This window comes from Leguminivora glycinivorella, chromosome 1 (genome assembly GCF_023078275.1).
Source record: "Leguminivora glycinivorella isolate SPB_JAAS2020 chromosome 1, LegGlyc_1.1, whole genome shotgun sequence".
Taxonomy (NCBI): Eukaryota; Metazoa; Arthropoda; class Insecta; order Lepidoptera; family Tortricidae; genus Leguminivora; species Leguminivora glycinivorella.
In genome coordinates this window covers 18,951,966-18,968,761 of record NC_062971.1, presented here as the reverse complement: position 1 = coordinate 18,968,761, position 16,796 = coordinate 18,951,966, and the positions used below count along the sequence as shown (strand labels likewise).

General features: G+C 38.8%; 1 protein-coding gene across 3 annotated transcripts; it reads left to right on the top strand.

Moving 5' to 3' along the window:
• The first annotated feature begins 5,495 nt into the window (after window positions 1–5,495).
• Window positions 5,496–14,329, top strand: LOC125225715 (TBC1 domain family member 15). 3 transcript variants are annotated; one of them, XM_048129568.1, is made up of 10 exons: window positions 5,496–5,704; window positions 7,689–7,881; window positions 8,271–8,690; window positions 9,832–10,000; window positions 10,260–10,356; window positions 10,479–10,895; window positions 11,179–11,366; window positions 11,884–12,010; window positions 12,310–12,496; window positions 13,694–14,329. In XM_048129568.1, exons 1-10 carry the CDS (start codon window positions 5,663–5,665, stop codon window positions 13,705–13,707), a joined length of 1,854 nt encoding a protein of 617 aa, XP_047985525.1. In that variant the 5' UTR covers window positions 5,496–5,662; the 3' UTR covers window positions 13,708–14,329. The 3 variants fall into 3 exon arrangements, with proteins under 3 accessions (XP_047985525.1, XP_047985509.1, XP_047985518.1); XM_048129552.1 differs by having other exon boundaries at window positions 12,310–12,549; XM_048129561.1 differs by having other exon boundaries at window positions 12,310–13,718.
• Window positions 14,330–16,796: the final 2,467 nt, after the last annotated feature.

The following is a 16,796-nucleotide window of genomic DNA, read 5'->3' as shown; positions in this document are numbered from 1 at the left end:
AAATTAAAATGTTTCCCACAACAATCGAGTTATTCATTTATATTTATTATATTCATTTTTAACATATCTATATGATCTAATGAACGCTATACCGTTCCGCTGTGTAGTTATTCTTAATATAATAATAATGCTAACAAATGACTACTAGGCCGTGCCATCCTATTTCAATATGTGAGAGCGAGAACAAGATATTTTCTTGCCACTGTCATCACAGATTATATAATAGTACCACAGAAGGCTCACTCCTTTGATGTTCACAAAATGCCGCCACTCTAAATTTTTACCTACATTCACAAACTGACCGCACGCGAGCAGCCGACATTGAATTTTATTGCGCCGCGTGAAGATCGTCACCACTGAATGGGCCGCGAACTCGCGGCCGCCGACATGTACTTGTAGCGCGGCGATAGAATCGCAGAGTGAGCCGCCCCTGCTGTCATGTATAGCTCCCCACAGACAGTCTTAAAAATTCATAATCTTAAAAAAACTTGTATGCAATCTGACAGTTCAGATCTGTCAGTGTCTTGTCAGTGTCAGTTTGAACTGTCAGATTGCAAACAAGTTTTTTTTAAGATTATGAATTTTTAAGACTGTCTGTGGGGAGCCTATAACATGTTCAATATCGACAAGTTTGCGACAAGTACAGTACACATCCCTAAAACACCGATATTCCCCCACACTTGGCTTTCGCCGATGTTGCCACATTTTAATTTGTTTTTCGCCACATACGTATGGTCTATGGTTGTCTATTTTTTGACGTGATAACGTCTAATAACTCGTTACTACGGGCCTTGCTACGGGCCGCATGCACGAAAAAGATGACGTCATTGTCCCGTTCCTCAAGGCCACCAAGCAAGAGCAAGTGGTTTGTGTATGGACGGTTGGGGTATAAGCAAAAGGGGCCCGATTTCAGGACTTAGAAAATTTTTGTTAAAAATTTTCATTTATTATTTTTGAGTGTTTGTAATTTAAAAACATGAAAGATTGCATTAAAATAAGAATCTTTTATAGAATGAAGTTGCTTGAAAAACCTACTTATTTAGGAGTTAGAGCAGTACGAAGTTGCGAATTTTCCCATAGTATTTACTAAGGCGCCAGAGACTTAAAAATTTACGATGATTTCTTTTACCAATATAACCTATGTTAATAGTGATAAATCATATAGAACACGTTTAAATAAGGATGTTTTGTTATATAAACTTTTTCTTTTCCATTAATATTTACTGAGATATTAGGGTTCTAAGATTAGTAAATGGCACTAGCACTTTAATAAAATTAACGCGTGTCTCGCAAACGGTCTAGGATACAAAATGACGACTTTTATATAGGTATATTAGGTTAGGTTCGTTAGGTATCTTCAAACGGCCGAAGGCCAAACTGCACAGAATAGGAACCCGCGTAAGCGGGGCTCCGTCGATATCGCTTTCTGTCTCTGGCGCCTTAGTAATGCTACGGGAAAATTTTGCAACTTTGCACCACTCTAACTCTTAAATTAGTAGGTTTTAAAAAAAAAATTGGTTGTCTGTAAAGTCGGTTTACGGACGGTAGTTTAACGTGATAACGTCAAACATTACAGTAGTATAGACAGGGGCGGTCAGAGTATAGCAAAAGGGGCCCGATTCTGGGACTTTTTTCACGTTTTTTTATTTATTTATTTATTAAAAATACACAAAAGTTAACAGTATTTCACCAAAGCACTTATGTGGTAATATAATTATGTACATGTTAATTTGACATAAATAAAAGCAAACACACTTAAAAGTTAAACTATGGTTATTACATTAATCACCTTAGGAGTGTAGAGTCTATGAACCTTAAGAGTTTTCTGTAAAACACACCAACACTATCAGCAAATATGTCAATATCGTCTGTCTCCAACATGATGCGGTTAAGAGCAGCTCGGGCTCGAGCGGTGCGCCGGCCGCCGCGAACAGGCGCCGCCGCCGCCGCGCCGGCACCGCGCCCGGCATGCCAACCACCACATTCGCTCTTGGCACTTGCAGCCCCATTCTCTCAAGCACGGATGCGTCATCTACTCTATGGTGAAACAGTTGGCGGTAATGCATAATATGCAGCAGTTTCCGTCTGGTTTCTAGAGTTTGAAGACCAACCATTCCTGTTACGAATAGAGATGGATACATATATGGGTAATATCCGTACAGTCGTTTGTAAATGTGCCTTGCCTACAGAACTTCCTCTGCACTCTTTCTAGTGATTTGATAATAACTTTTGGGAATACTGGTGTGAGTAGATAGATAAAAAACCTTTAACACAATTATCAGAAGTGAATACTTACAATCTTTCCTCAAAGCTCTTCGCTCCATCCATTTACCGCAATGATGGCAATGTTTGCCAAAGCAGACCAGATTTGGCTATGAAAAAACATACGTATATATATTATAATCCTTAAAAAATATATGTTTTACTATAATAGAAAGTAATATTGCAAATACTTACAATTTTTGGCATTGTATGACCATTTCAATTTTCAAATAAAACCTTAGACCTCTATATAGGGACCCGACATGTTGTTCTATGCCATAGATTTATATGTATATATTAAGCTAGATTGAGTTGTTAAGCCAAAAACTTTTACTAGTCTGACAAGAACGCCTTTCTGCACCGGTGATAAAGTTCAATTTAGTATGGCAAAAAAATGTGAGCTCAGTCCCTATTGTACCATGTTTAGCGGCCCAAATGTCATTGTCAGTGAGTTCCAAAGACAGGGGACAGCGGAATCACATTTTTTGCCATACTAAATTGAACCTTATTACTGAGACAAAAAGGTGACCGTTTTCGCTATTCTGAACTATCGAAAACGGTCCACATGAGAGGGCATTGTTTGGGCTGGTGTCCCTCTCGCACGTGTGGCCAGTGTTAATGAGCCATAATAGTAGTATTTTTATATATATATATTACCTGACTTTATAACTTCTTATATTATTTTAGTGTTATATTCAAACTAGGGTTTCGATATATTTCAAAGAATTGGAAAATAATTACAATGTAATTACAATGTAATTATTTTGATGCCAATAAATCAAAGATTTGTATAATTAAAAACGACGTTCACTGAATAATGTTGACATTGTCAGTAAGTGCGAGAGGGACACCAGCCCAAACAATGACCTCTCATGTGGACACACTTTTTGACCTAACTACACAATCTAGTTTAATAATTCTAAATCTATGATGAGTTCAGACGGGATATGTTCTGTAAAAAGTCGTATAAATTAAAATAATTAATTTTGTAAAGCTGAGTTTAGTCATGCAAGTTATTGCTGCAAGTTTTGAGACAGAAGTATATGCTAGAAAGAGATGCAGATATTTGCCACTCACTCTTACCTATAGTTGCGTCTCAAATCTTGCAGCAATAACTTGCTGGTCTAAACTCAGCTTAACGAGAACAACACACGGGCGCGCCATCTGTCCTAGCTGTGGTGCTTTACTCAGGCCACACGCTATAACCATACCGAGCGCATCGATCAGCCGCTTAGTTCCAACGCGCGCCACTAGATGGCGCTAAAGCTATATTGCGAAACGGGACAATGACGTCATCTTTTTCGTGCATGCTGCCCGTAGTAACGAGTTATTAGACGTTATCACGTCAAAACTTTAATTTATAAAAAATGCTTATTTTAATGCATTCTTTCAAATAAGAACAAAAAAAACGTGAAAAAAGTGCCAGAATCGGGCCCCTTTTGCTATACTCTGACCGCCCCTGTCTATACTACTGTAAAGCTAGGAACACACTACGCGGACGTCCGTCGTAAATCGACCGCGACCGCGACCTATCAGTGTGCACGGAACAAAACATCCAGCGAGCCAGATTTCGATCGGACGTCCATGCGCTCAAGGTCACGTCCACGTCCGTCGACCGATAGTTTGCACGGTTATGTGTAATTTCATTGTCCAGATTCCCGTCCGCGGTCGATTCACGACGGACGTCCGCGTAGTGTGTTCCTAGCTTAAGGCTCCCCACAGACAGTCTTAGGCTCCCCACAGACAGTCTTAAAAATTCATAATCTTAAAAAAATTTTGTATGCAATTGACACTGACAGATCTGTCAGTGTCTTGTCAGTGTCAGTTTGAACTGTCAGATTGCATACAAGTTTTTTTTAAGATTATGAATTTTTAAGACTGTCTGTGGGGAGCCTTAAAAATTCATAATCTTAAAAAAAACTTGTATGCAATCTGACAGTTCAAACTGACACTGACAAGACACTGACAGATCTGAACTGTCAGATTGCATACAAGTTTTTTTTAAGATTATGAATTTTTAAGACTGTCTGTGGGGAGCCTAAAGCTCGGAACACACTACGCGGACGTCCGTCGTAAAACGACCGCGACCGCGACCTATCAGTGTGCACGGAACAAAACATCCAGAGAGCCAGATTTCGATCGGACGTCCGTGCGCTCAAGGCCACGTCCGCGTCCGTCGACCGATAGTTTGCACGGTTATGTGTATTTCTATTGGCCAGATTCCCGTCCGCGGTCGATTTACGACGGACGTCCGCGTAGTGTGTTCCTAGCTTAATGTTTGACGTTATCACGTTAAAGCTAGGAACATACTACGCGGACGTCCGTCGTAAATCGACCGCGACCGCGACCGATCAGTGTGCACGGAACAAAACATCCAGCGAGCCAGATTTCGATCGGACGTCCACGCGCTCAAGGCCACGTCCACGTCCGTCGACCGATAGTTTGCACGGTTATATGTATTTCCATTGTCCAGATTCCCGTCCGCGGTCGATTCACGACGGACGTCCGCGTAGTGTGTTCCTAGCTTAAACTACCGTCCGTAAACCGACTTTACAGACAACCAATTTTTAGGGTTCCGTAGTCAACTAGGAACCCTTATAGTTTCGCCATGTCTGTCTGTCCGTCCGTCCGTCCGTCCGTCCGCGGATAATCTCAGTAACCGTTAGCACTAGAAAGCTGAAATTTGGTACCAATATGTATATCAATCACGCCAACAAAGTGCAAAAATAAAAAATGGAAAAAAATGTTTTATTAGGGTACCCCCCCTACATATAAAGTGGGGGCTGATATTTTTTTTAATTCCAACCTCAACATGTGATATATTGTTGGATAGGTATTTAAAAATGAATAAGGGTTTACTAATATCGTTTTTTGATAATATTAATATTTTCGGAAATAATCGCTCCTAAAGGAAAAAAAAGTGCGTCCCCCCCCCTCTAACTTTTGAACCATATGTTTAAAAAATATGAAAAAAATCACAAAAGTAGAACTTTATAAAGACTTTCTAGGAATAGTACATTACATCAGAGGCCGGGAAAATGAGGATTTCCGGCCAAGTTTTTATTTAAATCAAAGCTAGCCAACATAATAAACTGATGCATGTTTGAGAAAAATTATTTTCTTGATGGGTTTAGTGTTTTTAAACATGACTTTATTAATTAAACCAAACCAAATGTGGTGATAGGTGTTACTCTGAATAAAAATTCCTGTTTAACCTGTAATGTACCATGTACGCTATATGTACGCAATGAACGACGAAGTAAAGTGTCATGTTTACCTTTTTGTTGACAAAATTTCCCATATGATTATGGTTCAATTACTGTGATTCTTTTATATTTCCTCGCAACATTCATGAAAGTGTATAGCTTTACCACCTGTCTTGATCTCGCTTGAGAGAAAAATGTCTTCAAGCTCTGTAGAAGACATTCCGGAGCATTGTAAGGTGAGCGTAATATCTAAGGCCTTGCCTATGCTTTGTTTTGGTGTTTATTAATACGACCTTGGATTAACTAGACCTAATCAAACGTAGTTTTTATTTTGCTTTTTATTCTTATAACATAATCCTCGGAAGTTGAATATTGTATTTTACTTGGCTTGTAACTTTGATGTGATACTATTTGAAATAATAGATATATTTTATGATGAAATAGCTGCTGTGGGTGAAATAATCGAAGTTTATCAATTATCCACGTCAGTTCTGTAATCCTTATTACTTGGAATTGCCTTTTTTTAAATTGTTTCTTTTATTATCTACTCTCAATAAAAAGTACCTTGTGTTTTAATTGCAAAGTGCATCTCATCTTCAACTTATGTGGTTAATGTCTACTAAAATGTCTGGACCATTTTTTGACCGGTGTGGTATGGTCAGCCAAGAAACTGGTTTACCACTTTACAACACATAAGGTCAAAAAGTGGTAAACCACTTTTTTGGCCGACTATACCATATACCTGAAAAACTCGGCACCTTTGACTTTGACTCTGACACCCAAGTTACATTCCCACTGGTGGACTTGATTGCTACTGGCTCTACACCCTATAAAACAAAGTCCCCCGTCTTATCTATCTGTGTGTCTGTGTAAAATTTGTTCAGTAGTTTTTGAGATTATTGCAAACAGAGACGCAGAGAGATGCAAAGTTTTCTGAGGAATTTGGAGTCTATCTTTAGGATCTTTTAGTGAATGAGTATGTACAGTATGATATGCAAGAGCATATCCACATGAACAGAATTAATTTATAAAGTGGGTATGCACTGTATGCAGTGCACATACAGCTGAGTGTACCTATGTTTCTATTTGCCCCTTCTCACAGAAAACTAACTCAATCTGATAAATTTAGATAGTGCTAAAGAGCAATGAGTGCAATGACCGTTTATTAATAACATTATCTTGAAAACTTGTTAAGGTTATCAGTTTAACCATTATCAATGAAATATTTACTGTTATTCAATAATTGTTGGCTTAGCATGTCTTTGTTGTAATAAATTATGCATTATTTTTCAATTATTTTGTAATCTTAGAATTGAGGAGTGTCTTTTTAAAAGGACTCTATAAGTCAACAGAGGTTATTTTTATCTATATCTTCCTAGAGAAATAGACCTTGTTGACTTATAAAAATAAGTCCTTTGAAAAGACACTCCTCAATTGACATGTTGGTATGTCAATTGAGGAGTGTATAATTATTATGAGTAGGTACAGGGTGTAATTTTCATAACCGGCAGTATTTAAGTAGGTGATTGTATAGCCGTTACGGAACCTAAAACAATAAAAATGTGTATTGTAATTAGTACAAAATTTTCCTAAATTCCATAAATTATGGACACCGAGCGCGGCGGTATATGACGAAACATGCCCTGTGCTTTAGGTCTCCACTGTCTTTCTATTCCCCTTGGCGACTCCCTTAAGTCCCTTAAATTTAAAACACCTTTTTGTTAAACACCTTAATAAATTACAAAAATAATATCTAACAAAAACAACATCACATTGGATTACGCCAACGCAAAGCTCGATCCCATATCATCAAAATAGAATGGAAAACAACATGTGTCAAAGTAGTCAAAGGTTTTTGTTGCTCGCAATGGGGGTGGGATGCTTGTATCTTTATTTCCATTGGAAATTCCGGCAGAAATTTTGATAAAATATTCCTTATTGCACATAAAGCAATAGCATCCCGAACACCACATAGCCCACACATAGTCTTATTAAGGGGCTTCCAAATGGGCCATATTTTCACTCCAATATGTGGTCGGCCACTATTTGTGTCTTCCTATAATACGTGAGTAGTTGCTAGCAAATAGTTGCTAACCACATATTGCAATGCAATTAAAAGGTCCTTTACTAAAAATCTATCTTTTCAGGCTACGAAATCTGGATAGTTTATTATTGTTCTTGATAACTGCTTTTCTTATGTAAGAATTGCCCGTGTTCCAGGATCTGTTTACGCAAGATGGCGTGCTCCTCAAGGCGTGCATGGGCCGTCCCATCACAGACCTCAACTCGATCGGCATGCTATGCGTGGTGCTCAACCCCAACGGCAGCAAATGCATCGAGTGGCGGCCCAACGACCTCATCACGATCGACTCTGACACGCAGGACCAGGAGTGGGCCGTGGTCAACACTATAGGTGGGCTTATATTGTACTCTGGGCCTTGATCATAGACCACATCTCTCATATCATAGGTTGATAGATAACTGTGCTTGTTCCTGAAACTGGAGTAGAAAGTACATGGAGTGTCTGGAGATACCATGTTTATGGGCTCTCTGTTTTCCTGATGTAGCAGCCACTAAAAATCCGACCATGCGTTTTATGACTTGTGTGCATACCAACTCCTCATAGACCTCCTGAAGTTTTCGTGGAGTGTCTCGATTTTAATAGTAGGATTTTAGAGCTGTTTTATTGATCTTAAAGCGATTATGTTATTGAGACCATTTAGATTTCATTTGATTTTATTTTACCACCAGTTTGGATATTACCTCTTTCATAATACCATACAACCTTTGCTTCCTTTTCAGGTCGAAGACAGCGTACTCTTAGCGGCAACATCACGTCGGATTATGCCAACGCTCGCTCCCGTATCATCAAAATAGCCCTCGACGATCTAAAAACCTTCAGAGTCACTCGCAACAACCAGCAAATGCAGTTCTCCACCAAACCGGGCATTTGGCAGACAACGTTCTACTTCCAACACGGGAACGCAGAAATATTTGTCGCCAATTTGAAGAACCACATCAAAACAGCCAAGACCAGACATGACAGAAACACATATGTGGTAATCGAGCCAAATGTGGAAACTCAAGTATTGAATAAGAGTTTTGCAGAACTAGATATCTTCACGGAGAACACTACAGACGTTGTTTGGAATCTGGTGTCGAATTTCAAGCAGAGGCCGTATGAGACTACTATGACTGCGTTTTCTAAACTTACAGATATTGGTATGTCTATAATTTATTTCGTAACTAGATTTGTACTGTTGGTGCTTGAAATAAATAAATATTGTATTGACACTTTACTAGATCAACCTAGCCCCAAACTAGGCAAGACGTACTATGGGTGCTAGGCGACGATATACTTACTTATATAGATAAATATATACTTATATAGAATACATAAAAAACATCTAAGTATAAAATAGAAATATCTACTTTTTTATACAGCTTGTATGGTGTGTCCTGGGTGCGTAGCCGAATGGCACAAACGCTCACGAAACGAAACGCTAGTAGATATCTATCCCTATCGCTCTTGTGTATTGGCGCGACAGAGCCGGACTACGTTTCGTTTTCGTTTGGCGTCGGAGAAATGCCATTCGGCTACGGGGCCTGACCAGAAATATATTACGCTCCATGTTGCGGAATTTCAATGGAACTATTTTTTTCATATTAAACTGAATTGTCATCACATACATCAGAATAACAGCGCCCTCCCGACAGTAGTCATTAGTCAAATTTCTGGTCAGGCTTTAAAGCTTGTGACCGGCACATTAGTTTCCCATCACCTGATACTTGTCTATAAATTGTGTATTGTAGTTATATATTGAACTTTATTGGCTCAAAAAGAAATCTATTCTTTAAAGATACTCTGCACACATTATTTTAATGTATATACATTTCCATGTGGATTGATTGATGTGTTTTCTATACCTTAATTAATTTTCTGGTGCTGACCAGGATCGAATCCGCAAACTGGTTGCTCGGCAATCGACCTTGAGAAATGTATGTATTTTTGTTCCATTAGGTAATTAGTAAATACGTGTAGGTAGATATAACCCAAGACTTGCCTGCAAATACCTTTGTTTTTGTCGACGCAAATAGCTTAGAAAAGGAATAAAAAAATATATTTATCCAAAAGTAAAGGGTCGGCCACATTGGTGGTGGTCGACTCTGAATGCGCCTGCCAAATGATTGTTGTCGGAGCAATCAGGATAGTTAACCTGATCAAACGATAAGTAATAGTATAATACGAGTATTCATTTTTCGTATTCTTACCAGTTTTTACGATTTGCTTAATACCTACTGATTAAATAATTGAAAAATCTAAATCCGTTCTTCAAAATGTTTAAAAGAGACTATGTTTTAGTATATTTCGGCAACGAGGCTAACGGTAAACGGGACGTATCAGAAGAGGTGGCAGACTTACTCACAAAAAGCATGAGTGCACTGGAAGAAGCGACTACAGTCACTAAGTCTGACGAGTACGAAGTCATCAGCGTCAAACCAACTCTGCCGCCGAGACCCATCATACCAAGGTAACTGTTCATATGTGAAAACGGGATGACACTACAGTGTTGTCACTTTCTAAGTTGTAGATTTTTTTATTCACACTGTTAATTCCTGATTTTTATTATCATAATAATAAAAATCTTATGTATTTTTATTCTTTCCAAATATAAATATTTTTAAAACGTTGTTCAAGGCATAATGCCCTTTACTATATATATCTTATGTGAAAAATAAAGTTTTGTAGTCTCTCAAAGACAATTTTTACTAAAGTTACAAGTTTTACAGAGGTACTCCACTATCTACTGAGAAGTGGGATGGTCTGCAGGACACTGAAGGCAGAGTCATGGAGGTTGACGGCGTGAAACAGCTCATCTTTAGAGGGGTAAGAATCAAACTAACTTGAAACCAATGGTTATCATTTTGGCATAAGGTCAATGTCGAAAAGCCGTAGGTACTTGAGGCGTTCTACACATTAAATAACAATTACTTACATTTTATTTCCAGGGTGTAGCCCACTCCATACGTCAGTCGGTCTGGAAATATTTACTAGACTACACTCCCTGGCACATGACTCACGCAGAAATACGATCCTTACAACGCAAGCGCACAGAGGAATACTTCTCCATGAAGCTACAATGGCGATCAATGACCGAAGGCCAAGAGTCCAGGTTCTCAGAGTACAGAGACCGAAAGAGTCTGGTCGAGAAAGACGTTGCGAGGACAGACCGGACTCACCCCTTTTTCGCTGGTGATAATAATCCTAACCTCGCGGTGCTGCAGGATATTCTGATGACGTATGTCATGTACAATTTTGACCTCGGCTACGTGCAAGGCATGAGCGATATTTTGGCGCCGTTGTTGCTGCTTTTGGGGAATGAGGTGGACAGTTTTTGGTGCTTCGTCGGGTTCATGGAAAGAATTGTAAGTTGGAATCATGTTTTTACCTTACCTACTTATGAAGTAGTCAAATTTAGTCAAAGCTGAAATGAAAAAACTGTACCTACATAAATTCTATTTGCTTGGTCATAACTGGAGTTAGTCATGAATACCTAAATTATTACTTCATATAATTATTTTTGCCATGATGTAGTTCATAAGTACTATTTTTAGATAAAAATCCTGGAAAACTACTCCAAATATGTAGTTCTCAAATTGAAATTATGACAAATTTTCACTAATGGTCAATTTTTTTCAATTCCATCAGGCATACAACTTCGACATGGACCAGGCGGGCATGAAGCAGCAGCTCCTGCAGTTGCAGCAGCTGCTGACGTTCTGCAGCCCGGAGCTGGCGCAGCACCTGGCGCAGAAGGACTCCGGGAACATGTACTTCTGCTTCCGCTGGCTGCTGGTCTGGTTCAAGCGGGAGTTCTCCTTTAGGGACATAATGAGGTAAATTTTTTTTCGTAGGGGAGAAGAGTTGGCGGTACAAGACCAAGACTGCGCCCCTCTATGCGATTGACAGACCAAGTGAGGGCTCTCACCGGGTCACCCTTAAATCTGTGCGTGCGGGGTAATATGGCGGGAAACCATAAAAAGGCACAACTACCCCAATGACCATGACTACTCTGACAAGAGTATATTACGATTAAGAAGAGAGATGTTTTACAAATTGTCAGACTGTAATTTGTCACATAGATTGTCGCCTGATCGCATGACGTGACAATGGCTATAATAAGCTTGTAATTTGGGCCTAGCGCCCTACAACTATTTTTTTTAATAAGTAGTATTTCTATCACAAGTTTAAGTAATTAAACGCTATTTTGCACCACCAAAAACAAACACTAAACAGAACAGAATGAACATGTATCCCCAAAATAGAATATCTCCAGTTAGCCGTCCTGCTTAAAATATACTATCAGAACTTTTTATTTTGAGAACTGCATAAATTAAGTTATTTTGTGTGCAGGTTATGGGAAGTCCTGTGGACGGGATTGCCTTGCGCCAACTTCCACCTGCTTATATGTGTTGCGATACTCGACGCCGAAAAGGACACCATTATTAACAATAATTATGGTTTCACTGAAATATTAAAGGTAAGTTGTTTCTTTTTTAATTCGATTACTGTTTACTATCGGTGTTGGAGACAAATGGATACTCTTACTTACACAATGACTCGATAATAACGTATGTTATGTATTAACTTTTAAACACTTGTACTAGTTAGGTAGATTTATTATCGGTTTAATACCTATATTTGATTTTCAACCATAACACAATAAAAGTTGATAATTTAAACACTAAAATTATCAACTAATACAAATTTAACACTGAAAATATATTCCCGATTCGCTCGATTTGTCATAATCATAACATGTAATATTATAATTTTCAGCACGTAAACGACCTATCAATGTGTTTGGACGTCGACAAAATACTAAGCACAGCAGAGGGCATATACCACCAAATAATATCAGCGCACCACCTAACAGACCAAATCCGAATCATACTGGGAATGGACCCTCTCAACGTGTCCGTGTCTACGAATTCGGACGACGAACCCACCACGAGCGGAGCTAACGGTACGGAGAAAAGTGAGACCCGGGACCCACTCTCGGACCCAGGGATGGATGAAGTTATGTATCAAATAGGATTAGACATGAATTTTTGAGCACTCAGTGAATATTATATGTATTCATACGATTGTAGATTAGATTTGTTGTGTAGATAATTTAGATCGACGTTCCGAAACCAAACCATTTGAAAACAGTGGTCGGGAGTACGTTTTGTGGCATGGCATTGATTTTTTTCTCATGTAACATAACAAATGCATATTTTTACAATAGTAATTGTGATATTCATTCAAGTAGACGTGTGAGTAATGTGCTATTTGGTGTTGGTTTTACGTTTCTGTAGTTAATATATTACGAAATACTGCTATTAAGCAGCCAATAATATTCTACACATAAAAATGCAACTTATGTATGGTTTTTACTTCCGCACGCGTTAAAAGAAATACCTACTGTCAATGCACGTGTCTTCCAGTGTGATAACAAGATATGTTGTATTTTTTATTACTATCTGTATTCTGTTGTAGTTAACTTATGTGTAAGTGATGGATAGTTTTTGAAAACTCGTATGATTATCAAAATATATCTTAGTGATTTATACATTTTATAATATTTGTTAAGACTATCAAAACATTATTTATCGTCGACTTCCTTTTCGCCAAAACTAAGTCCCTGGTCTCGCAGATGTCCTTCTAAGACCAATTCATTTTTAGTAACCGTTAAAAAGCGACTTGTTGCTTGGTGTTCTAAATCTAAGCCATAAGCCCTTCTGTTTTATAGTCGTATATCCTGCTTGATAAACTTGAATCTTAATCTCTTTTAATTACACATTTCCGATCTAAAATAAGCTAGTGTTTTAAGAGCATATTTGCACTTCACTATATGAATATTTCATGCCTAAGCTCCAAGAGCAATAACGACTGATTTCTGTAAGAATTTCAGATGAATTATTGATGTTGAAACATAAGAACCCTATCTATGTATGGAATTCCACATACACGTATCGTCTCACGGCCTCACAACGTTTATTTGACATTACCCATGTCCTTAGATTAACCTAATCCGAGCCATCGTACAAGTTATTGGGTTTACAAAAGTTATCCTATCTAGTTATCTCTTGTTCTATTGCATTATTGTACATACATTTTCAATCAATTTATTTTTGCCTGACTTCTATATCTTTATTAAAAAAAAGCTTTTTTTTTACAGGAACTCGAATATAACGGATTAAAAATATCTGTCGTAACCACCAGCGTTTGGGCCTTACTTGCCTAAATCACGAAATCCCTAAACTTCAGAGAGACTGGTGAAAGTGATAATTTTTCTATTTTTGTAAAGTACTCGTGGTATAATAAAAATAGTAGTCAGTTCACTAAGAATTCCAAATATTATTTTAAATTTATCCCATTGAAATTAATTAGTGACGCTAATGCCCTTCAAAGGCTTTTAACGGCCCAATTTTAAATTCATAGGCCTCGATGGACACGTGTATATTTGGGCTTGACTTACCCTATCGAAACGGTGCCTTAGTTGTCTTGTGCAGTTGGACAAAGACGAAAAATTGCCTAAATTACAGTATTCTGAATAGTTTTGCAATTTGATTAATTAAACACCCTGGGGCCCGTTACTCGAAAGGTACAAGCCTTGTATTACAAGTGCGCGAACTGTCAAATCGTATGGGTTGTCATGGAAACACACTTGTAATACAAGGCTTGTACTTGTAATGTGTACAATGCACTATTTTCAATTTTAATATTTATGTGCCATAGACTAAATAAGTACCCAATTTGATGATGAAGCGAGACACAAACATAGTTATTTTCCATAAAGACACATATAAATTAAATAGCGTTTTTTCTGCTTCGGGCGTTCGAGTGGTGCACGCGCGGGAAAATTAAATTTTGGATTTTTTGACCAAAAGCGGTCTTTTTAAAGGGTAATACCTGTTTTTGTCTGTGTTTTGTTATTATTGTATTGTAAAATATTAGTTTTAGTGTTAATAGTGTAGTTATTTAAGTTATCGGGAGAAGACGGCAACTTCTCGGATGTGAGGCAGTTGCCCTCTTCTTTCCTCTCTCCAAAATGGAGTCAGATCAGTTTGACCCAGGGATCCTTGGGATTATTGTAAACCCGCCTTCACCGGCATGTCATATGGAGGTGGAAGAAACTCAGGCTGTCGTTTCGTTAGGTAAGATAATTAAATCATCCTCCTCTTCTAACATTACTCACACCAACAAGGACCATAGATCTAAAAAAAGGGATTTGAAAACTGACATTTCTAACTCGGACGAACATGACGATTCATGTAAGATTCCTCGTACCGACCAACATCCGCCTTCTGAAATAGTTGCTCAGTCGAACATCCCAATTTCTTCTGATAGTGAACCTGTTAGAGAAAACTCGGAAAAAAAATCTTCGGACAGATCTGTTCCTCAGTTTCAGACCAGAAACCTATACAATGACTCAGATAAAGGTCCATACATCGTGCATGTGGCTCGCGAGGCTTCGGAGGCGGACTCCGGTGCCTACATGCATCCGGTGAAATTTGGCCAATTTCTGTACACAAATGGCATATCTAACCTGAAGGATGGTGGAATTAAAAAAATTGGAAGAAATAGGCTGAGTGTAGAATTTTTATCCGCTGCCGGGGCTAATCAGTTTTTGTCGTGCTCATTGGCCACTAATAATTGCAAGAAATTCATTCCTTCATACCACGTCACCAAAACGGGTATTGCACGTAACATCCCGACTGACTTATCGAACGAGGACCTACCAAATTTAATTTCCACTCCTTTCGGTTGTGGTAAGGTTGTAAAGGCGAGACGATTAAACTTTAAAAAAAGGAATCCTTCCGACAATTCCACTCAATGGGCCCCATCAGAAACTGTAGTTCTGACGTTTGACGGCCAAATTCTCCCGGACAAAGTGTTTTTATTCAGCTGTGCATTGGACGTGGTTCAATATTATTTTCCTACTGTGCAATGTTTCAAGTGCTGTCGCTTCGGCCATGTTCGGGCGCAATGCCGGTCTCGTCCTCGTTGTTCCAAATGTGCTCAGCCTCATGAAGGCAGTACCTGTTCGGCTGTCCCATCCTGCCTTAACTGCTTAGGTAAACATTGTGCTACGGACAAGGTTTGTTCCGAATTCATCAGGCAACAACAGATAAAAAGAATAATGGGAGATGAAAGTTTATCCTATCAGGAAGCGGATAGAAAGATTCCTAAAGCTCGCAGACCGTACAATGAAGCTGCTCAAACGAAGTCTTATAAAAAAACTGTTTTAATTCAAAAAAAAACTCCTGCCCCATCTAACCCTCATGGGTATGATGAGAAATCTCACAGGGCCTTAGTAGCAGACTACAATGCTCCTCAACCTGCTAATGGGGTTATGTTTAGGAATGGTCCATTTAGTAGCCAATGTTCTTCTCCAGTTGCACCAGCGCCGACTGAACTGTTTTCTTTGGTCCATATTTTACCTACGCTCTATTCGGTGATCTCGTCTCTTGTATCTACTCTTCAGCAAAATGCTATCTCTCTACCGTCCAACGTTGCCAGTAGTTTAAAGGATTTATCTCCCTTCCTTTCCAGTGGCCCTGTCTGTGGGCCTTATGAAAATGGCGGTCAATTTTATCCAGTGGAACATCAGGAGCATCAGTCGTAACAAGACTGATCTTCTGTATGTCATTCGGAAATACAATCCTGTCTGTTTAGCTATTTCTGAAACCTGGTTAAAACCTGATTCTCATTTTAACTGTCCAAATTATGTATGTCTAAGACAGGATAATCCAAAAGGTCACGATGGCTGTGCCCTTTTGATTCGGAAAGATATTGACTTCTCCCTCTTTAACATCCCATCTCACCCTTCTCTTTATATCGTTGCATGTAAAATTTTCAACTTTACAGTAATATCTGTATATATTCCTCACCCCTCTGCTACTATTATTAATGACTTTTGGTCTCTCTTGGATAATGTCCCTGGTCCTTATCTTATGTTAGGTGATTTCAATTGCCACCACTCTCTTTGGGGTTCTCATCTCACCAATGCATCAGGTCGAAAAATGCTCCAGTTTATGGACTCGTTTAATTTGTGTGTTCTAAACGATGGTCGTCCTACTCGACGCACCGCTCCGTCTCAGAATCCCTCAGCAGTTGACATCTCTATTTGTTCACCTTCCCTGTCTTCTCTTCTTTCCTGGGATGTTCTGCCTTTTAGTTTTGGGAGTGACCACTTTCCTTTGCTTATTACTTATTCTTCTAGCTTCCAACCTCCTTCGGCTCCCCCTCCTCTTCAAAAGTTTAAGTTAGCCATGGCT

Bases quoted from the DNA above. Each gene is read 5' to 3' on its own strand.
- LOC125225715 (XM_048129552.1), top strand. From the start codon at position 5,663: ATGTCTTCAAGCTCTGTAGAAGACATTCCGGAGCATTGTAAG. The intron at 8,691-9,831 runs GTATGTCTATAA...ACTATGTTTTAG, and splicing joins TTCTAAACTTACAGATATTG to TATATTTCGGCAACGAGGCT. The intron at 10,357-10,478 runs GTAAGAATCAAA...TTTTATTTCCAG, and splicing joins AACAGCTCATCTTTAGAGGG to GGTGTAGCCCACTCCATACG.